The sequence below is a fragment of the Lates calcarifer genome, linkage group LG19 (genome assembly GCF_001640805.2).
Source record: "Lates calcarifer isolate ASB-BC8 linkage group LG19, TLL_Latcal_v3, whole genome shotgun sequence".
In the NCBI taxonomy this organism is placed as follows: domain Eukaryota; kingdom Metazoa; phylum Chordata; class Actinopteri; family Centropomidae; genus Lates; species Lates calcarifer.
In genome coordinates, this window is record NC_066851.1 from 17,908,550 (window position 1) to 17,930,469 (window position 21,920).

The 21,920-nt window shown below is 42.1% G+C and overlaps 2 protein-coding genes across 5 annotated transcripts in view; both read right to left on the minus strand.

The window, feature by feature from the left end:
* The window catches only part of LOC108874955 (stAR-related lipid transfer protein 9), a 344,739-nt gene extending 341,793 nt beyond the window's left edge, over positions 1–2,946 (minus strand). For all 3 annotated transcript variants that reach the window (XR_007815205.1, XM_018663560.2, XM_018663559.2), the window contains exon 1: positions 109–2,946. Coding sequence is in view for 2 of the 3 variants with exons in the window: in XM_018663560.2 (XP_018519076.1) it covers positions 109–2,711 (2,603 nt within the window). In the remaining variant the exon portion in view is untranslated. The remainder of the gene's footprint in view (positions 1–108) is intronic.
* Positions 2,774–21,920, minus strand: part of stard9 (StAR-related lipid transfer (START) domain containing 9) — a 30,397-nt gene continuing 11,250 nt past the window's right edge. Inside the window, exons 4-22 of one of the 2 annotated variants that reach the window (XM_018663558.2) lie at positions 17,172–17,288; positions 16,888–16,920; positions 16,702–16,763; positions 16,279–16,391; positions 14,356–14,498; positions 14,075–14,142; positions 13,792–13,889; positions 13,378–13,587; positions 12,668–12,765; positions 12,501–12,578; positions 12,144–12,218; positions 11,302–11,481; positions 10,224–10,275; positions 9,662–9,787; positions 8,785–8,867; positions 8,510–8,571; positions 7,811–8,004; positions 7,215–7,680; positions 2,774–7,036 (exon numbers count right to left, since the gene is read on the minus strand). In XM_018663558.2, coding sequence (XP_018519074.1) covers positions 2,974–7,036; positions 7,215–7,680; positions 7,811–8,004; positions 8,510–8,571; positions 8,785–8,867; positions 9,662–9,787; positions 10,224–10,275; positions 11,302–11,481; positions 12,144–12,218; positions 12,501–12,578; positions 12,668–12,765; positions 13,378–13,587; positions 13,792–13,889; positions 14,075–14,142; positions 14,356–14,498; positions 16,279–16,391; positions 16,702–16,763; positions 16,888–16,920; positions 17,172–17,288 — 6,321 coding nt within the window. In that variant the 3' untranslated portion in view covers positions 2,774–2,973. Of the gene's footprint in view, positions 7,037–7,214; positions 7,681–7,810; positions 8,005–8,509; positions 8,572–8,784; positions 8,868–9,661; positions 9,788–10,223; positions 10,276–11,301; positions 11,482–12,143; positions 12,222–12,500; positions 12,579–12,667; positions 12,766–13,377; positions 13,588–13,791; positions 13,890–14,074; positions 14,143–14,355; positions 14,499–16,278; positions 16,392–16,701; positions 16,764–16,887; positions 16,921–17,171; positions 17,289–21,920 lie in introns of both variants that reach the window. The other variant, XM_018663557.2, reaches the window with a different exon arrangement.

The following is a 21,920-nucleotide window of genomic DNA, read 5'->3' on the forward strand; positions in this document are numbered from 1 at the left end:
GAGGCTTTTAGTGAATTTAACAGTATTTTTCCAAAGAACTCCCAACCCTATTGTTTAAGGCAATTTTATTACATTAAAATAAAGGGTATTTGGGTTGTGCATCCTTACTGATCATACAGCTGCTGTTTGGTCGGAGCAGAGGTCGGCGGCTCCAGCTCTTCTCTAGACCTCGGGGACAGCATTTTTAACAGTGTATCTGTCTCCCCCAGCCCATAATGAAGCTTGGCCTCGGTCAGCTCCACAGTCAGAGGCGTTGGGTTCATGTTGAGGCTGACCGTTGCCATCACCTGCTCTCTCTCCTGTCGCAGCCTCTCTATCTCTCTTGCCCTTCTGTCGCCCTGCGCCGCAGACTCCATGTTTGAACCGTAACTTTCTACCTCACCCCATTCCGCACGGTTTCTGCTCTTGTCATGGTCGTTGGTGAGCAACGTGGCCAGTTTGTTATTGATGCCTGACCAGTTGGTGAACTTGTTGTGCAAGGGCAGGTCTTCTGGGACTGCCTGGTGGTTATGACATGGGGATACGCTGGTGACAGGTTTAATGTTCACGAGGACATCTGTGTCGCACTCACTTGGCACCAGTGACGCCATGTCATCCTCTTGAAGTTGAACAGTTCTGTTGCTGACTGGTGATTCGTTATAGGAATCAGTGCACAAATCCACAGAATCAGCTGCAGGTCTTGTGTAGCCTGATGGTTTTCCATGTCTAGCTTCAGCCTGCTGTTTATGCACATCAGTCTCTCTTAACATGGGAGAGATGTGGTTTTGCAAACTTAAACCTTTTGCAGAGGTCCTAGATTGTGGAGTGGTCATCTGCCATTTTGAACTGGGATGGCTGTTGTCCTTGTCTTTATAGGAAACATTTCTCCTGTCAGTGTCTTCATATCTATCCAGTGATGAACTAAGGCCTGTAGAGCATTTATCTGATCCTTTAGGGCTTGAACAACTAATTTCACTCACCTTCTCAAGTGACACAGATTCTGATCGATTTGACGAAACGTCACAATCTGTTCTGGACATTCGATTATTGTCAGAGACAAATGTACACACTGACTGTTTGCTAGAAGGCACAGTAGGGCCGTCTTCCTCAGAGGCATGGTTTGTTTTTCCACCCATATATTTTGAAGGACATAGTGTTGATTGTTTTCCCTTTTGCCTCAAACGTAATCTTGCTCCCACAGTCAGAATGGGAGATGATGCACGGTCTTTGTATGTAGCCTGTTTCTTTGAACAAGGAGTTGGGTCATTTCTTAAAGATGTGCTGTGATTTTCTTCGTAGCTATTTCTTGATGACCTAGGGGTGATTTCAGATATTGCAACACTTTTATGCCACAGTGCCTCGGATGTGCTTTGCTTTGAGCCTCTGGAAGAAGCAGATTTTACACGTCTCTGACATTCAACTGCAATCTTTACAGGGGGTGTTTTGAAAGGTGCATTCTCTGATTGTGAGTCAGCAGAGGAGTTAAATCTCAGGTCAGGCTTGCTCTGCATCTTTTCATCTGTGTTAGCTTTAGTTTTCACCACACAGTGCACATCCTTGTCTTGAGACACACTGACAGCCTTAGGACCAATTACTTTGACTATCACATTGACCTCATGAGATTTGGACTTTTCACTGGGTGTTTGATAAAGGGTCACTTCCTTCTCTGCTGATGTTAAAAGCTTTTCTGTCTGAATCCCAACATCTACAGCTGTTTGAGTGGAGCAGTCTCTCTTAGTGCAGTCGTTAGACTCACTGTAAGAGATGCTGAGATTTGACACGTTGACGCTCCTCCTTGGACTAGACCTGCAGAGTTCACCTGTTCTCATTCCCTGGACGTCTCCCAGCAGGTCTGAGGTGCTGTCAATCAGCTTGGAGAGGTGAGCCGACATGCTTTCCATGCTGGCCCATGTAGGAGATTCCTTAATGTCCACCTTTGTTTTCTGTCTTACAGTTACATCAGTGTTGCTCCTTCTGTGACGATCTTTCCTGTTTGGTGCACTTCTAGTGTTAGTAAAATTTACTGTTTGAAGCCCACGCTCAGTTTGAGTGCCATGTTCACATGTCCCCCTCCTCTGAGCTTGTGGTTTGTTTTCTTGGGACTCTTGCTCAGACGAATAAACGTACATAATCTCATCCACATGACTGGAGTTGTTACCAAAACCGCCAGGATCATTACTTAAAGAACTGCCATTCACTGTCAGATTGGCTAAATGACTGTGAATATCATCAGATGTCTGTTGACAGGGTGTAAGCTGAGACACTCGTTTCACTTGTTCCTTATAATCTTCCATACTGCTTAGTGTACTGGACAGCCCCTTGTTGGTGGCGTACGTGCTGAGATGGGAATTGAAAGGAGAGTTCTGCTCATTCAAACCGTTGTCAACACTGCAGCATCTTGTTATACGTTTTTCAGCACTGTTTAAAAGAGGAGATTTGCAGGACAGGTCAGCAGCACTCCCGAATGACGGGTTCTTATAACAGTGTTGGTCTGAGTTGTCGTCTTGCCACTGGTGAACATAAGGGTTGATGTCACTTGAGGCAAAATGCATAGGAGAGTCCTGAGACTTTCGTGTATGCTGTGGTTTACTTTTCTTTGCATATGGAGGGATTTTTTCTACATTTGTCTTTTGTGACATTGCTTCAGGGGGTAATGAGCGTCTTTTTTGGCTGTAATCTCCACTAAATCTAACCTCACTTTTCCCTGGAGTTCCAGCAGAACAAGTCTTCATTTTAGTTTTGCCTACTGACAAAGCTGTAGAACCATCTGCATTGCTACTTCTAGCCTGTCTGATTTCCTGCTTAGCATTACTCTGTGTGGCTAGCTTTACCCATTTAGACGAGAGCCGGATATGATGCACTCTGGTGGTTTTATCATCTTCCTCATCCTCATCTGATGACTTAAGAGAGGACTCAGAGGAAGAGGTGGGATGAGTCTGGATCTCTGACCTTCTGAATCTCTTAGACTTTGCCTTTTTAAACAAAACAGCAGAATTAGCTTTGTGCATCACCAGATGTGTTTATATCGCCCTCTCTGGACATGAGGGATCCATGGTAACTTGTTTGTCTGACACTATTTCCTTGTGGTATTTTGTGGGGAGGCTGTGTGAAACCAGAAATACTTGTTTCATAATTTACTTCTGCCAAGAACTCTGGAGCCAGAGCTTCAGATTGGTGGGTCAATGTTTCCTCATCATTTTTCATCACACAGTTTCCTTTTCTGTCAACTTGAGTGTGTTTATCCAATTTGCTCTGTGGATTTGATAAATTGTGGCACTTGTTGTAATTCATATTGACCACACAAGTCTGAGCTAAAGTCTCTGAATGGGTTTGTGTAAAGCTAGACTGATCCTGTGCTGCAACAGGCAGTTTGCCTCCTGTTGTGGTCTCTGTGTCATCATTTCCACCATGGCCAGGAGGAACAGCAAACCCTTTGATAGAGGCACTCTCATCAGAGAATGTATTCTGGTCAATGTCACGATTGAGTGGTTTGAATTGAAGACTTCCTCCATCAGGGCTATAATTGAGATGTTGTTCAATTGACTCCGATGAGCTTTGTTTGTATGAATAATGGTCTTTATCTTCACCACTGGATGCAGCTCCCAAACTGACAGCCTCTACATGGCTACATCCACAGTTAACTTTCATATCACCAGTTGAGGTGGGTGTTTCACTGTGTATTTGGTGAAGTTGTGGGTTATCTAGATCCACATTATGGGTGTTAGAACCGGTCTGGTTATCCACTATTTTCAAGTGCACATCACTTATCGTATTAAGATGGATAGTTACTTTTGGTTTACCAACATCATTCATTTCTTGAGATACAGCATCTTCCTCCACAGTATTTCTTTGACAGTCAACATGTTTTCTTGCTGACGCTGAATCGCTTTTTGAAGAAAAACTAACCGGTTGCAAAATGGTGTTTCCAGAGTGCTCAGACTCTCCACTGCTATTAAGTGTCAAATTTGATTGGATGTTGCTGCATTTGGTGGAGGTGTTTTGAACAGCACAGCAACCATTTATTGATTTGTCTGCTGTCCCATCAAAAGAGTCGTGAGCATGGTCAATCTTTTGTGTTACTTCAATAGATTTAAGCATGTTTCTGTTGTGGCTAGTCCCCATTTCAGCTGGCATATCTGATGCCAGGCGCTCACTTTTGTCCAGTGTAGCGTTGTTTGTCCTTTCCACTGAAGCATTTCCACCGAGGTCTGTCCCCTCTGTCCCCTGATTTTTCCTTTCATCTCTGAGCTGTTTTTCTTTCAATGTACGTTCATCACTATTACAGCCAAAATGGAATGCAGATGATGCTAAGGCATTCAAGCTTTGACTCCTGCATGTCCTGTCACCATCGCTTCCAATCAATGACAATCTTGCATGCTCTTTCACCATTTCTGAGATTCTCAGGTCAATGGCACTACAAATAGCATCAGACTTGCATATGTGTTTTCTATTTTCTTGATGTTTTCTGGGCTTATCAGTTTGGAATTCTGCCCCTTTTGTTTCTACAACTACTTCCTTTATTGTTACATTTACCTTTTCAACTACCTCTCTGCCTCCCACAGAGGTACCACTCTGAGAACTTTTGTCACCACTTTTGAGCCCACATTTACTCTCAAAGACCTGTCCAAGTTTCCTGCTTTTGGGACCAGAAACTGGCAAAGCCACTGAAGCCATTATGTCTTGTGCCACACTGCCATCAGCACTAACACAATCAAATCCATGGCAGTCAATTTCCACGGCAGACTGCTCCCCTTTAGAGTCAGTGGTGTTGTTATTGTCATCAGGCCAATTATCTGCCTGGCTGCCAACTGGTGTCGAGCAGAAAGTTACCAACTCCCTGCTGTTGCTCCTTTTTGGAATTTTCAGGCTGCCAATGAAAGCATCCTGTTGGTCTTTGTTCCTCTTCCTGGAATTTTTACAAGCTGGTTTAACAAGCTCCTGCTGTAGTGCAATGCACTGATCAGTGCCTTTGGTTTCATCCATTGTAAGTGATAAATCTTTGGTATTTTCAAACTCATACTGCTGTACATCTTTAAAATTTTCAGTTCCATCTAGATTGCATAGTACTTCATCTTCAGAGGACGGTTTGAAGGCACTCAAAGCTTCAGACATCATGTTCAGAACCTGGCCTTGGTTAGAGGGATTTGTAGAGAAATGCATTTTTGATTGACAACCTGAGGTGCACATTTCAGTGTCCAAGGGCATAGCGACATCGCCAGCTACTGTATCAGATACATCTGTAAACACCTGAAGCAAGTTTGATGTTGCTTGTGCCGTGTGGGGAATCCCAGTGTGTGACACAGAAGTGGTCTGATCTGAGGTGGGTAAAGATGCTGAACTCCTGTTGCTGCTGTAGTCTGGAGAGTCTGTAACGGTCTTTTCCACATTTACTGACTGTTGCTCTAATTGCTCCGCATCTTTCTGATTCCATGATATCAAGGCGTCTTCTGGTGTTGTTAGAATCTGAGACTCCCCTGAAACCATAAGCCTGCGTTCCTGAACCGTTACATTTACACCATCAGTGCTGGTGGAAGTTGAGCTATAGCTTCTATATCCACTCTGAGAGTCTGACAGGTTCAAACTGGTTGGACTAGAACTAGTGCTGCTGCTCTCAACATGTCTGAACATAATTTTTCTTTGTAAAGGCAGGGAATCCCTGTGAATCCTGGGACTGTCTGCTGCATCGGTGGAGGACCAAGCATCGGTGAGCGCCAGCAAGTTTTCTGGCTCCCTCACACTGCAACTGCTCAGCGAGCGTGGGCTGCTGGTCGATGTGGTCTGCATGTTCCCAAAGTCCTCAGTCAATTTATGCACAGTGTCTTTGCCTCTGAAATCTGCTACTGGTGGGCTCTGGCACAGAGAATTCCTTGTTGTAATAAACTCCCCTTTATGTCTCAATTTTGGGGAACCTTGCTGGTTCCAGTATGCCTCTGCTGGGACTACCTGGGATTTCTGACAGCTGCCCCAGTCTAAACTGCTCTCTGCAGTGCCTTTGAGCCTAATGGATGCATGAGGACAATCTGTCACTAGTGAGTAAGTAGGCACCACTGTTCGGCTAAGTCTCTCCACTGTAGAAAATTTCCAACTGCTCTCCACAGCCAAGGAGTCTTTAGACATCTGACTGTCTTCGCTCTCAGCTTCACTCTGGGCTGCTTCTTCATGTTTCAGCTGCTCTGCTAGAGCTGTCGCATAAGCAGAGGACAAAGAATCAAGAGAGAAAAGGCTCTCACAGTCTGATGTTCCCTCATCCCTTTCTTCTTGCTCTTCCTCCCATCCAACCAATTCCTGCTGCTTCTCAACCCATTTGCTCGTCTTTTTCATCAGAGCCTCTGTACTATGCCACCGCCTCTGTCTAATGTCCTCAAAAAGAGTCCTTTGGTCAAGCTCCTCACATGAGACAGCTGTTTTAAGGGCACATTTGCTTCTGCTCATATTGGTGTCTTTTAGGTTCCTTTCTCTTTTTTGTCTCCAGTGAAATTTGCTTGCTATCCTACCCAAAGGTTTGGGGCCCCGTCCCCCATTCGCACCTGACGGTGGTTTTCTGAACACTTTGGACAGAGCTGTTTTGAGCCTGGGCCCCACAGAACAAGAGAAAAATTTTGTTTCTAGTCTGTTGTTACCTGCATGGGATGGAGTTCTCACAGTCATACAAGAGACAGTTTCAGAACTGGGTTTGTTTGTTGTGCATCCTTGTGTATTTTCTTTGCTGACTGGCTGCACAATAGTTCCAAGTGGTGACTTCAGAGCAACTGTCGAGTTCTGATCTGATCTGTTTTTAAAAGTCAGATCCCGGTTTGGCAGCAAAGGTTTCCTTTCAGGCCGTTCCCGACAGGACGGAGCTCGTGGTTCCTCTCTGGAAGTCTGTCTGATGTTTTCAGATGAGCTAATTCCACTCCCGCAGGATTGACTTTGTCCTGAGAAGGAAGTCCCGGAACAACTTTGAGTCCTTTCCCGGGGGAGACATTCATCTGAAACCCACTTCCTGGTACCAACAGAATCAGATGTTGTGGAGGAATTCGAAGTCAGTTCTGTGGATCGGTTTCGCTTCAAGAAATGTCTGTTGAGGAGAGAAAAAGAAAGACTAATTAAATTCTAAATTTAGGAAAATGTTTACATAAATGCCACCACAACAGTAATTTTTCTCTGCATTACACCTACATTAGTTGAGCAAAGAAGTTTGCATCCTGCCTTCCATGCAATTAACTCTAAGGCTTTGTTTTATTCTTTGTGTTCACCTGAAGATAGGGGTGTGCTGTGGATAGAGCCGGGACAGAAGATCTGCTGAGAATGAGTGTCTGCGAGAAACAAACGGTCGCCCACTAAGCTTTACAGGGGATCCCTGCTCTGGAGACTCAGGGCTGTCTGGTGATGGAGGCAGGGCCTTTTCCAGCTGCTGCAATTCCCTCTTAGCCTCCAACAGACGCCGCTTGCGGGCGATTCTCTCCAGCTGGTAGTGCAGCCTTTTGCGACGGATGCGGCTTTCAGCACGGCAAAGGGCGTGGTGTTTTAGTAGCTCCTCCTGCACTGCCTTCTTCTTGGCTCTTACCACCTGGCAGGGGCGATCTGCTGTCAGATCTTCCTGAGTTATTAGCCGCTCCAGGAGGGATGCAGGGATAATATCTGTTTGAACTCCAGACTCTTGGGTGACTCTCTGCTCTACAGTTGTTAGGCGTTGTTTCTCCTGCAAAATCCACTGCTGGACTGTTAGGTAAAGATTCAAAGAGGGGAATGTTGAGAAAACGTTAACATATTTATCAAAAGACAGAATTTTATGTAGTTTGTCACTGCACAGTAATGATTTTCTATGTGTGGTTATGTGGCAGGTACTTACTCTCAGTGTGCTGCTGTCGAAGGAGGGCCTGCTCCCTCTCCAGCTCCCTCTCAGCCCGTCTCTGTGCAGCCTGGATCTCCTGCCGCAAACTCTCCACGTAGCACTGCTGCTCCTCTACACGCTGTCTCGCATTAGTCTCCTCACTAGGAGAGAGGCTGGCACCCAGCTGCCCTTGAAGCTTTGTGTCTTTAACACTATAAAACAGGCACAAAGATTCAGGATGAAACACAGGCTGAGAAACTATGATGAAATATGAGAAAAAAAAGCGTTCAGAAAAGGTAAAGCTATCATTTCACCTCAGTTGAGCACAATTTGATGTTAGAATATAGTAGCTTGGTAATAGAGTGGTAGGTTTAAAGTAAAAGCTTCTGTGGTTTGTTTTCAGTTGAGCGTCTCTGCAGTAACTAAGCAACGCCTGAGCCTGTCCTGTAAACAGCTAACTGGGATTGTTCAGGGTGGGGGGGGCTAATGGAAACACATGCCACCTCCACCAGCTGGAAGGAAACATGCATGAAGCACTGCCCTATTTCTACAGCATGTACAATGGTACAACACTTGTACCTCTTATCAAATATGTATGCTGTGAGTTGGCAGAATGAGATCTCTGTACACCACACATATACACCCAGAGTGATGAATATTATCTTAAGAAAGACTGTCATGTTGCTCTGTGAATTTCTTTTTGGAGGAAGTATTTACCTGTCATCAGGGGTCAAGGGGCAAAGGTCAATGTAGGTGCAGGTCATGCCACCTTCACTAGCCTGAGGACAGAAAAGATCAGCAAAAACAAAAATAAATCACCACAGTATTCTCAGAAGAGATAAAGGAAAAAAAAAAACATTTTTCTTGTAAATTTTGTGTAGATTTGCAGTATATCACCTGAAGTATCTCAATTATCTGATCATCATTAATATTATCATCATTGTCAATTTAACCAGCAGCATGATGTTCATTTTCAGCTGAGCAGCACCCACCCGTCTGCGTTCCCTGAGGACGGCTGCCTCTGCCGGATGGTTGAAGCGGAACTTATGCACTCCTCCCAAGGTGATCACCATCCCTGGAGACAGAGAGAGACATATCCTCCATCACAAGCTGTGCTCATCCTGTAGCATCGTGTTGATGTCAGCTGAGGACACAGGTGTGTGTGCTGCAGCGTATGAGTGTAGCAGGGTGGGTCTATATGAGTGTGTGTCTGCATTTTTTTCCTGATGATCCTGTGCATTTTAAGTGCACATGCATTTGAACTGTACATTAACCTATATGCAATATTTAACCTGTGCATCTTTAAGTGTGTGTGCATATATAATTGTACATTAACCTACATGTGATATCTAGCACACAGCCATAATCACTCAGCAGGCCTTAATGCTCATTGTCAACTGCTGCTCTGGGATTCACAGAAAATGACACCTGCTGGACATGGTTTGGTGCATGTGAACACTGCACATAATTTGTGTGCTTGTGCATAGTGTATGTCACACAATGACATATTTTGGAAGAGCAGAAAAGCCATTTCAGCATTTTAAAGAGGAAACATATTTATATGGCTACAGTGATTTACAAAGAGGACATCAGCATTTCATCATAGCCAAACAACAAGCAAAAAGAAAACAAATCAGGAGTAAAATCTTTTCTACCCTCAGCCTCATTTTGAAAAGAACACTGGAACATGGAAACAGGTAGGACAGTAATAATAACTGTCTCAAAATTACAAACATGCAACGACTACACTGATTTTTTTTACTGTTCATCTCAGTGCAGAATATCCAATTTGTGTCGCATGTAGGGGGGGGGGACACAGTGGGAACATGACAGTGTGAACAAACTGTTTTGTTCAGGACATGGGCTGACCTTGAGCCAGTCTGCAGGGTTCAGTGACCTCCCTGTCGTTGAGCAGGCAGGAGCAGCCCGGCAGCGGTCTGAGCGTTACCACACCTCCGCGGTTTTCAATCTCACAGCTGGCACTGCCCTGCAGAACTAGGAACAGAAAGCAGAAACACAATCGCACGTACTGATTTAGAAAGCTGTGGCAAGGCAGCTGCTGTACTCCTAAATATATTTAGTGCTTAATGCAGCATTTAATGAAAAGTTAACAGCCCATTTTAGGATAGATTATGTTTTACTATGCATTCTCACTTAACAGTTACAATGTACTGTATATCTTGTGTGTGATATCCTAGTTAATGAATTGGATATTCTATTTTTGTCCTTGTCCTTTTTTTGGCTGCACGTATTGTCTAGAGCTGTCAGTTTGTTGTATGTTTACTCTGTGATAATGCATGGTTGTAAGAGGCTTTGAGGATTTTCACTCTTGAGATGTACAACAGCTCAGAAAAAAATCTCATTATACAGTTTGAAAAGGAACATCTGCAGCTGCATGAGGAAACATGAAGACCTAATGAATAACTAATACCTATTTGTGGCTCTTCAAGCTGGTCCTGAGGTCCAATGTGGGTGACTCCTTCCTGTAAGAAAAAACTATAATGTAAAATCAAAATTCACAAAAAAAAACAAACATCAAAACAAACCATATCTATACTTGTCACAACCTGGTGTGCAAAATACAAAAGCAATTGTTTGACTTATGACAAGAATTTCACACAATGTTCTTTTGAGACCTATTGTCCTTTCACTTCTAATCTTCCACTTAGCTGACAGAAAAAAATATAATTTGTTTACTTTGAAGCCTTATCTAATGAGATTAAAGGCTTTCTTATATGGTGTCAGGACCACATGTGCTCCCAGGTGGCCTCAGCTCTTCACATGCAGGAAACAGTGTAATTGTCAGGCCTAAGGGTATGCTTGTCATTGTCAGAATCAGGACAGCTTAAGCTCCCCTGAGTCCTAGCCTCAGAACTAAGAGCCTCTTATCCAACCCGAGCTTTATGCATTGCGGAAGACAGTCACATAGAGAGACAGGAGATCAACAGGACAGTTCGAGGGTAGAGCGAAAAGAAAAGACAGTAGAAACACACCTTTTCTCAAGAGTTTTTCTAGCAGAACAGAGAGAAATAGTAGCAGGAGGAGGAGGGGGAAGAATCTAGCAGACAAAAAGAGAGAGATGGTTTTAGTCAGACAGCTGACAAAAACAGTAACTTGAGAGTTGGGTAAAGTAGAGCAAATGAAAAAAATATCAGTTTGTGAGAGTTTGCATCATGTTGTTTGTGCAAATGTGTATTTTTAGTGTAACAGCATGTGTGCAAATGAGTGATGGGAGTCTCTGGGCATGAAAAGAAACAGAAAAAGAGATACACAACGAAAGCACACTATCTCATACAACCAACACTAATATTATAAAGCAATTCTACTTCTAATTCTATTGCCAAAACCAACATATATTCATATACATATTCAACCGTGTATTAATTCATACTGAGACCAATCACACTAACACCATAAAATGGCAAAAAGAAAGCACCTCACTAAAAGGGACTAGTAACACCACATCAAACATGGATGCAGTGTATCTACTGGCGTTCCTATTGTCATACCCTGAGGTGATAGAAGACAACCCCAGTGCTGAGGACGTCTCTATCAAGCGTAACCAGGTGTGGTTGGAGAGAGTTGATGAGGAAGCCGGCCCGCTCCCTGTTGATGTCCACACTGTACTGCTCCAGCAGTTCCTTCTTGTCTCTCCAGCTCTCTGACCAGTCCTTCGTCAGCTGCTCCACCTGAGGAGGAGACGCGGATGAAGAAAATGAGGAAAGATCATGGGGAGGTTTTTGAAACATACACCACTGGGACCTCTACCACAAAACACTAATACAATTAAGGTAAATGTAAATGAAATGTTTGTTGTTTCTCTCAGGAAATAATGTCCCAGCCCCATCACAATACACAGACATTGATCTGAAGAGTTTGCTATTTTAAGTGAGGAAAGAAAATTGTTCCTAATAGTGTCAGGAGAAAAAAGTCTTAGGGGCAGATATCTCAAAAACTGGGGAAGGAAAACCCGTGTCTGAATGGCTAGAGGTAAGTGAGAAACTTCTTTCATCATGTAGGTGGATTGATCCTTTATAGTATATCATAGTAAATGGAAAATTTGCATACACTTTTTGGTATAAATCTACATGTCATATTTCTGTCTGTGTTTTGTCATAAGTCTTGCAATCTAAACAGTTTGACTAGAGCTGTAATTTTAACACAACAATTGTTTGGTCACACGACATATATGATGTAGAATTAAAGGTTGATGCAACTCATTAGATGGTGCCCTGAATCTGTCAAACTGATGAAAAACATTCAACTGAATATAAAAGCACATTGGTTTAATGTGTCAGGGACTTGTGTGTCTGTCAGGCAGATGTAACCATCTGTGTCGACCCTGTGTTACCTTTAGTTCGTTCTGTAGCACCATGTCAGAGAGATTTCCATCCCTCTCATCACTCAGGGATGGACTGGGATTGCGCTGCTGTCAGTCAAAAGGGTAAAAAAAATGATCAGTCAACATACTGTGCAAAGGGAAAATGTCACACGCGATACATTGCACTTCAATCTTTACAACTTGGGGGATTAAAAATGTCACAAAGACACCAAGCACTGTATTAAGCATTTAGTACAAAAAACTTGTAATGTGGGAATCTCTTTTATTCAAAGCCTTACAGTACCAAGAAGGCTTTTTTGGGTAAACCCAGCGGGGTGTATCCCTGAGAGAGTTAGCACCATGTTCTAATGATAAAGGTCACCATACCATTTCAAAGCTGAGCAGCATGCTCTTCAGTCTGTCAATCTCCTCTCTCAGCTCCCTGATCAGCCGAACATTGGCATCCTGCATGGAAATCAAAGCACACACATTAACCCACTAAAAACATTTGGACCAAACCAAATTTTGGCATCAGACTCTAAATAGCCACAGACCTCATTAACCCGGGGCTTGTTGACAATATTTCTGGCATGGGCAGCATAGCGTAGCGTGCTGAGGGTCTCATTGTAACTGTTAGCGGAGGGCGAGACAGCTGCAACACAAAAACAAAAGACAAATGCACAGCAATTAACACTCACATCCAATGAAACAACAATGTCAGTTTAATAAGTGCGGACTACAGAGACACCATAATATCGGTTTTGGACACATTACTGTAAATGGTATAACCATCCAGGCAGCTGTTAGCTTCAGTTAATGCCAGGACAGAGCAAAAATGACCTCACAGACTCGCCTCAGAAAAAACAAATGACCATTTAGACCCTTTGGAAACCGAAGTAAATATATATTTGTGATTAAAGCTGTGGAAAAGGACAGAAAAGTGGAAAAATGTTGATATATTCAAGTGCTTGTTGGAAACTCTATTACAGAGGAAGAGTTGATTATAATCAATCGACAGTTAATGAGCACACAAAGCCACTACCGTAGTTCTTTAAAAAGGCACTCACATCTATTTTATACATTGCAGTCACTATACTATCTGCTGCATTAGGGGAAATGTGGGATCCAATTTTTTCCTAAAGAAGTCAGGATATCTCAACTCTTTCTGAGCATATTTTATGGTCTTTATTGAAGTTTATGGAAGTACAACTTCAAATCTCTGGAATATCCCTTTAACAATAATACTGAAGTCTGTGACACTCACTTGCAATCATAATGGTCTTTGAGTTGCCGCCCAGGCTGTCTTTCAGCAGCCAGGTTAGGACTGAGTCTCTGTAGGGGATAAAGCAGTGCCTCGTCCTTCCTCCTCCTCCTCCAGACAAGGAGCTGCTGTGGCTTCCCACTGTGCTGCCGTCACCCTCTGAAGCCATGCTGTTGATACTCTGGCAGCTGCTGGACATCTGGGAGTTCTGGGCTGTGGAGGCAGTGGGGGAAAGGGGTACAAAGGATGTGGGATGTGCAGAGAAAGAACGGGAAAAGGATAGAGGAAATATGGGTGGAAAAGTAGAAATTTGTGTAAATGCATGCTAGATTTTATTCAAAATGAACAGTATTCTTAGACACTATCACTTGAGCCTCAAACTGAAATAATAAAGCTTTTAAGCGTATCTTCATTTACCAAGGGCAGAAATGACAATGCCCAAAGTGACCAGCGACTTGTTGATGTTTGAGCCCTCCGTCAGTCTGTCTCTGCAGTAGTGCGGGTCTGCTCTCTCACTGTCAAAAAACAAACAAACACAAAATTAGGTTCATATCGCTTCAAATGTAGATGGAGAGAAAATGGGAAATTGAGTTTAGAAAATCCCAGGGTAGTAGCGAAGCTCCACTAGGGGGCAGTTTTGTCAATGACTTTGAGTAATAAGGTGTTGACAAAAAAAACAGAAGAAAAAGATTTGTTTTACCTCCCAGCCAAGTCCACCAGGTTAATCTTGCTAACAGTTTCTGAAGGAAGGTTATTTTCTAGGATTGCCTGCAGAGAAAAGACAAGAGCAATCAGACTAGAATCTGCTAATAATGATAAATATGTCACATTAAAACAGACACTAATAATATTAAGTGCATGTCAGAACCAAATGAGCAATTATTGGCAAAACAATCTGACAGAGAGTCATTACCAGACTGATTTATTAACAGATAATGGTAAGGTATGGTAAGTTGACTGGATGTTGAGAGAGATGATGACCTGTGTGTACTGGATAGTGAAGATGGCATGGGACCTGCTGCTGGCATCGTGGTTGTGGGTTGCTGCTGTGATTCGGTTGGCAATGCCCTCTTCCAAAAGCTCCATGGCCTGCTTGTAGTCTGTGACCACATGCTGTGACAGGTCTGATGAGAGAGAAACAGACAGAGAAACGAAATGGTGAAAATCTGAGTTTTATGTTAACCCGAAAAAAATGTTGATTAATTGGCCTAAATGCAAAAACAAAAATAATTTATTGGAAAGTCTATTGTTGGATATCATGGTGCACATTTTGCAATTGCTTGGAATTTAAAAAAAAAAATCATTTTAGAGGATCATCCAAAAAACCACATGGAAAAGAATGAACAGTCACTGACTTGCATTTTAAGGTTAGGGTTATTTACAGCTGCTAAAGGAATATGATAACACTGGTAAATTAAGTAAAAATAAATAAAAAGATACATTATATACATTATTTTTTCTAAAGATTTTGTAGAGAGATATGTGAGAGTGGCAGAGGAGTTATACAACCAGAGAGATAGAAAAAAGACACAAACAGGAAGTATGTCTCATCAATATGTGCTCCTGTTTGATTCGTAATGTTTTCCCACAGCATTCAGTAACAAAAAAATTGTGACAGTGCTCTACTTCCAGTCGTGAATCACATAAACTTAAATGGCTGTTAAACACATGTTCTCTGATTACCACAGAGCCTCCTAGTGCTATAACGATGCAAGTCAGTAACACACAAGCCAGTAATGAAAATATCTGAATAATTTCAAAAAAGTAAAAGTGACAATAAAACTCTCTTGGCTGGATAAGTGCTGATGGAGAAGAAGCAGAAACTTGGAGTGTGCATTGTGGGTATGGTGAAGTGTTCTCCCTGGAACCACATGGAAATGACTTCACTTCCTCTGGTCATCTGGGATTTCTCCTGATACAGACAATGAGTGGATGTGGGACTTTAAGCACAGAGAGGCGGGCGGATGAGAAGGAGAGAAAGAAAAAGAAGGAGCAAATGAGGAGATGGAAGGAGAGGAAGAAAAGAGAAAGTAAAAGAAGCTAAAAGAGGAGTCTGGATTAAAGCCATGGCAGCCAATTCTGGACCTGATCAGAGGTTTAACAAGGAAACAAAATGTCACCACTGACCACACACCACAGTGACTTATAAACTAAACATACAAGACAAGAGCATTACTCAAAATACTGTAGACCATGTTACACATCCAAATCCATAATTTGACAAAATTATGTGTCTGAGTGTGTATGACAGTGTAGAGACAGAGGATTTATACTTTGGAATCCACTCTCATCTCGATTGAGTGTTTTGGACAGATTCTTTTACTATATGGTCCACTGCTGAGTGGTTGGATAAATTTTACAAATCACTGGATATTGGACACTTCTTAGAGCTCATAGTTTGTGACAGCACCTAAACATAAGGCAAAAAAAAAAATGTAAATATGAAGTGCTACTGTATGCCTGAGATATGAGTTTGTGGTGAGCATGTTTGCACCTGGAACTATGTTTGAATACTGAATTTGAATTCTAATTCATGTAATCTGTTTTACTTGATTTTTGGTTTGTAGCAGTGGTCTTTATACAAGGCCTTAACGCTCTGCCTCTCCTATATGCATGTGCATACACACTGTAGGTGTACATGTACATGCCTGCTGGTGTATATATTTAATGGTCTTCATGTACATATCTCTTGATCATTAATTGTTTTTTAATTTGCATAGAAGGAAACAACATTAAAGTTTTATATTACTTGGTTTAGGTACAAGGGCTAAGAATCAGCCTTTCTAAGAGGGTGCCCCTCAAATCTAAACTGAGTTTAGCCTTGGGAACAAGTGTACATATATAAATATATCTTTGCTGACTAACACTTTACAAAGTGGAGGTACAACTGTCCCAAGTGCTCACCTTGTACATATGGTCCTTTCTCAGGATGTTCTCTAACTCTCAGTGAGGCTCTCTTCTTCTGCTCTCCTCCTCGCAGCAAGTCTCTCACACGCTCATTATAGATTTCCAGGAAGCTGCAGAGACAGAGGGATGACATCCTACTATGAAGACACAGTCCTGACATTTGGACATAATGTCAGGACTGGATCATTTGATGTAAATCATTTAACCCATACAGTCATGCCAAAAAATTCTGATATCAAAACTTACAAATTACCCATCTTTGTTTAAGTTTACCTTTCTGGCATTTAGTTTTTATTGGAAAGTTGACAATATGTAAAATTTTAATTTGAATTTTAACGTTACCAAAAGACCAAACAGCAGTGATCAAAAAGGAAAAACTACTCCCAAAAGGAAAAACTAGTCCCACAATAACAAAAGTACCTGATCTCAACTCTGCTTGAATTTTGTCCATCAGGAAAAGTGTCTTCAGACCTAAAGAGACCCTGTCAGGAAAGGAGAAATGCAATTTACTTCACACTACAACATCAGATACACAAGCAGCTGAATTATCAGTGTGTTCATCTTGTTTATGTTGCCACTTGCAGGAATCATAATCGACTTACTTACCTGACAGATGCGAGGGGTCAAGCCAATGGAGTCCTGACAGCATACAAAACAAAAACAAAACACAGAATGAGGGTAAAGTAGCATTAACTTGACAGCTGACATGTAAATTTGGGTCACAACTGAATGCTTTTCCTTAAAGAGTGTTTTCCTATTTACAGTGAGGCATGGTTTGAATTTGTACTTTGTGTAGGTACGTTGACTTCTTTGTACTTTGTATACTCCTCCTCAAATAACATGTAAAGCCATGCAGTTATGCCGGCACCCACTCCACCCCATGTCCTCACCGGTGTGCCCATCATGGTGTATGTCTTTCCAGATCCTGTTTGGCCGTAAGCAAACAGACACACATTGTAACCCTCAGAAGCTCCGGACAGCACCAACACACCCAGGTCCTGGAACACCTGAAGAGATTAATACACACACCCTCAATCACAAATACACAAAGAAAGACCAACTAAGAGATGTCTATATATAACTGGGTGCAGCTCATCACCTGGATTCTCCTCCCTGTGGTTTTAAAATGTTTAGATGATTAAGCAGAGTGCTAAATATACATACAACAATGGATATCTTCTATATAAGAGGGAGGATTCCTGTACTACTGAAAGACTGTTTGACCAAAAGAAGTAAATGTACTTGTAGATTGATGAGGTGTTTACAGTGTAAGCCAATGTCCTTGATCTTAATCGCATTGTGTTTTTACACAAGTGTAGTTTTTCACCAAGGTTTTATGATCACAATGCTGTGGCACCAGGCCATTGGTGGGGAACTCGCGTTGCTTCCTGCTGAGGTGTTTGGGTAAGGAGCAGGGAGGTCAGCTAATACTCTAGGTAAACAACTTTGCAGAATGTGTATGTGAGAAAAATAAATGGGAGGGTAAAATACTTTGAAAAATGATTTGGTCAGGAAAATAAACCTTGCCTAAAAGCGCAGTGGTGATATGGGGAATCCGGGAGAGTCCCTCTCAAAACAATCAACTGAGGCCTCTTGTTTTCTTGCCCTCTGTCTCTGTATCTGAGAGCCAGTGTCTGGAGATTATTAGCATGAGGCCAAATCACAACCACTTTTTTTTTTTAATAATAATAAAAATGGACTAGACAGAAATGCAATCTGATTCTTCACAACAGACTTCTGGACAAATCTACCAATCATTTTCTCTATTAATCAACTAATTGTGGTCCATAAAATATAACTAAATAGTGAAAATGCCTATTACAGTTTCCTCATCACAGTGGGATGAGAGGGTCAAAAATCTTGTTCTGTCAAAACAACAGTTTAAAACACTAAGATATTCATTTTACTATCATATACTATGAAGACAAAGCAGCAAATCCTCACAATCATAAGGCTGAAATGAGAGTATGGTTGATATTTCAGCTCAAAAAATTACTTAAAAGAAGAAACAATTATCAAAGTAGTTGCTGATTATTTTCTGTTGTCCTGGTTGTTTCAGCTCTATGTGGCGCCAGCGTCTAACAGTGTACCACACCTAGAAACCAGTTGGACTCCACTCAAACTGGTTGGCAAAACTGATGAGTTTACAAACCGTTAACTAGTAAATGAGAGACTGCATTGGTTGAACGTTTTTTCCACGGTATTACAGAGATATTTGTTTTTGATTAGTATCAAAGTCAAACGCATTGTATCATGATAACACCTGACTTTGCTGCACATGACACATTGTGCATGGTGAGAAATATGGGTGTTTACCACCTGATATCACGTATAACAACAGTCAGCAGTGTACTTTTGTGTGTGCAGGTGTTACTGGTTAGAAGTAAAACAAATGGACAAATGATCAGTCTTTTCTATTGTTATCGTTCCTGTGTTCATAACTGATAAGCAAAAAGTAACTCTATCAGAACCAGCTCCTGGGGACATGTGGCCTCATCAGTAACCCAACAGCTCAGTCCAAAGGCAATACATGCCTTGGGGGGCAGCAACCTGATCTAGACCAGACCTGAGACACAGCAAATTCTCCTCCAGAACCAAAACACACCCTGGGATCAAGTAAGGGGGTCCACTCCTCTGGCCCCTGGGCTCAAACCTGGACCACGGAGACTGATGGTGGGTAAGTACACAGAGGAGAGAGGAGGAATTCTCTCAAAGCTACCGTGATCTCCCAGGATCAAACACGGCGATATTTTCAACATACCTCCCATGAGTGTGAGTGTGTGTGTGAGTGTGTGTGTGTGTGTGTGTGTGTGTGTGTGTGTGTGTGTGTGTGACTACCAACCACTGTCAGGAGAAGCAAGAACCTGGAGCTAAGCCTGTGTACACTCTAGGCTTACAAAACGGTGGGAATAGGTTTAGGTTGGATGTGGTTGAAAGCTCTTGCGAAAGGCCCGGGCCCTGTGAAAGCAGCCTGAACGGATTCACTGGTTCATCTGGTTGTTCTTAAGTCTGTGTGAATCTGTGCGTGTTAATATTCAACAGCCTCAAGTTTTCTCTGAGAGAAGTAAAACGCTCAACACTGACACAGTGGAGTGAAGCTCACACAGAGACTAACATCTTATTCAACCACCATGACCAAGTGAAAAAGCAAAACCAGCCAGTAGTCACACACAATCGTCCAATCCAAAGTCCAAAACCCAAAGATATTCAATTTACTATCATAAAATCAGCAAATATTCACAATTTAGAAGCTGGAAGCAATGATTAATAGTGAATGATTAAGGTTCTGTTGATCACCTATGCAAATTATCAACTAATCATTTCAGTTCTGGTCCAATTACAGGCCACAGAAGTAAAACTATGTTTAAAATCACGATACCCTTCATCTGTTACTCCACAATCAGTCAATCAATATATTTGACAATAGATTAATCATTTATTGAGCAAAAATGACCAACATTCTCTGGTTCCAGCCTCTCAAATATGATAATTTGCTGCTTTTCTGGTTTATACCATCAGAAATTTAATCTCTTTTAACAGTTTTCTGACAGTTTACAGACTAAACTATTTATCAAAACGGAACTATACAGATTAATCATAAAGAAAATAAGTGGTAGCTGTAGTGCCAAACCCCAATGAACACCATTTTTCATTTTGAAGTATTTCCCTGTAGCCTAGCCAACCATGTGCAGACAACAGCCACGTGCAACTAGTAAAAGTGCTGCCACAACGGCTGTCTTACTCAGTGACCTTATAAATCACCAAACAGGCACTGTGGTTGAAACATCTAACACATCACTATTCCTGTGCACAGGAATCTATTTTAAGCCTATTTTACCATATATTGTATACATTATACGTGAGTCTAAATAAGCCAAAGTTGAATCTACTATTTCGGTCAATACCGGGAAATAAATTGAGAATGAGAGCACCTTATGTAACTGTTGCTCAATAGCATCACGACTACACATGTCAAAGTGTGCAATCCACTGGAGTCCAGACCACCAAGGGTTGCCCCCTGCTTCTTGGCTGAATGGAGGCTTAAACATTAAGACAAAGAGCAGCGCCTCCCCTGTCTTGTCCTCATCCCACTATTCAAAAAAACAGACACAGACACCCTCTCCTCCCTCAAGCAGAGAGAATCAACACAGTTCTTGTTAAAGCCGACCCTCTTAAATTCACTCCATGGGGGCTACAGCACGGCTGAGGGTCCCCTCCAGGCTGAGCACAAAGAGCAAGAACTTCACTTCAACCACCCGCTCCTTCTTTGAACCTGACTATCTCTTCATCTCTGTACACTCTTCTTATTGTTTTCTCAGTTTCTGATATGTCTTTGTTGCTTTGTTTTGTCAAAAGTCTGCAAAACACTTTGACTGACCTCTGAACAAAACTACACGAGGAGGAATAAACCTATTTCAACCTCTTATGAGAATTAAAATTGTGTGTACGAGTTGGTCTAGACAGGCAATATCAAAACAACCCTGTTGTTTGTCATCAATGTCACATCAAATTAAATCAGAAGATTGTAATTTGTGTCATTGTACTCGGGCTGCTTAAATGGACACAATGGCCCTCTCTGTCGCAACCTACTTTCACAGTCTGCAGCACCCTGCAGCACTGGGAGGTATTTCTGGGTTAACAAAGCAGGTGAGGTAAGAGACGGGTTGGGAATGGAAATGTACTCCAGAAATGAAGCAGGAGGAAAAAAAAGAAAAAGAAAAAACAGCCTAGAGATAAAGTGACCGGGCAAGAGCCACAGCAAGCGTGCAGGCTGGTCGCTCACCTCACAATACACAGGGGACAGACTAAACACTTCCATTAACAGGAAGGCTGTTTTCATCAGCAGGCCCTTGCACGTGTGTGTGTATGCATGTGTGTGTCACTGACTGGTTAAGCGACTGAGAGGAAGCAGCATCCACAACAAGGACAAAAGCTTCAGAGTTTGCTTCCCTCTCTGAGGAAAAAAAACGTACAAACAATCTAACAATGAAAGAGGAAAAGCAGAATATAGTTTTCATTCTTGTGCAGGAAATGCAGGTCAGATTCATTGGGTCAAAACAGGGAGTGAGGAAGGAAGAATAAAACAAGGGTTTGAGGTTAGGACCAGTGGCAAAAGGCTCCAGATTGTGCAGATAAGGAAGGTCTCATTTGGCTAGGGTGCATAACATATATAGCCAGTTGATGACCTTTTGCACAGTTAATCCATGATTACCAATCTTTTACTTCATCTCTCCAAAATATACTATTTGATAAAATGTTGGTGGGAAACTGCCTTCAGAGAAAACAGGTGTCACTTTAAATGGAGGTCAAATGGTACCATTATAATTAAAAGTATCTCATTGCAAATTTTAACATCCAGTCAGGCAGGGATGCACGCCAGGCCCACATTACAGATCAAATTTCAAAGCAAAGCAATGTCAGGAGACAGAAAGAGAGAGCAGGATAGACTAGACATAGCTTTAAATTAGTACTGCCACATGACATGTATGACAGCCATTTTCAAACTGCAATGACATTAAGAGAGATGTTACTTTGGGTAAAACCTACTTTGGCAACAGATCTTAAAAGCTAGGATAAAATACCACGTGCCTCTAACTAAGTAGGACCAGAACTCCCAGATGACAATGAGGTCACCTGAA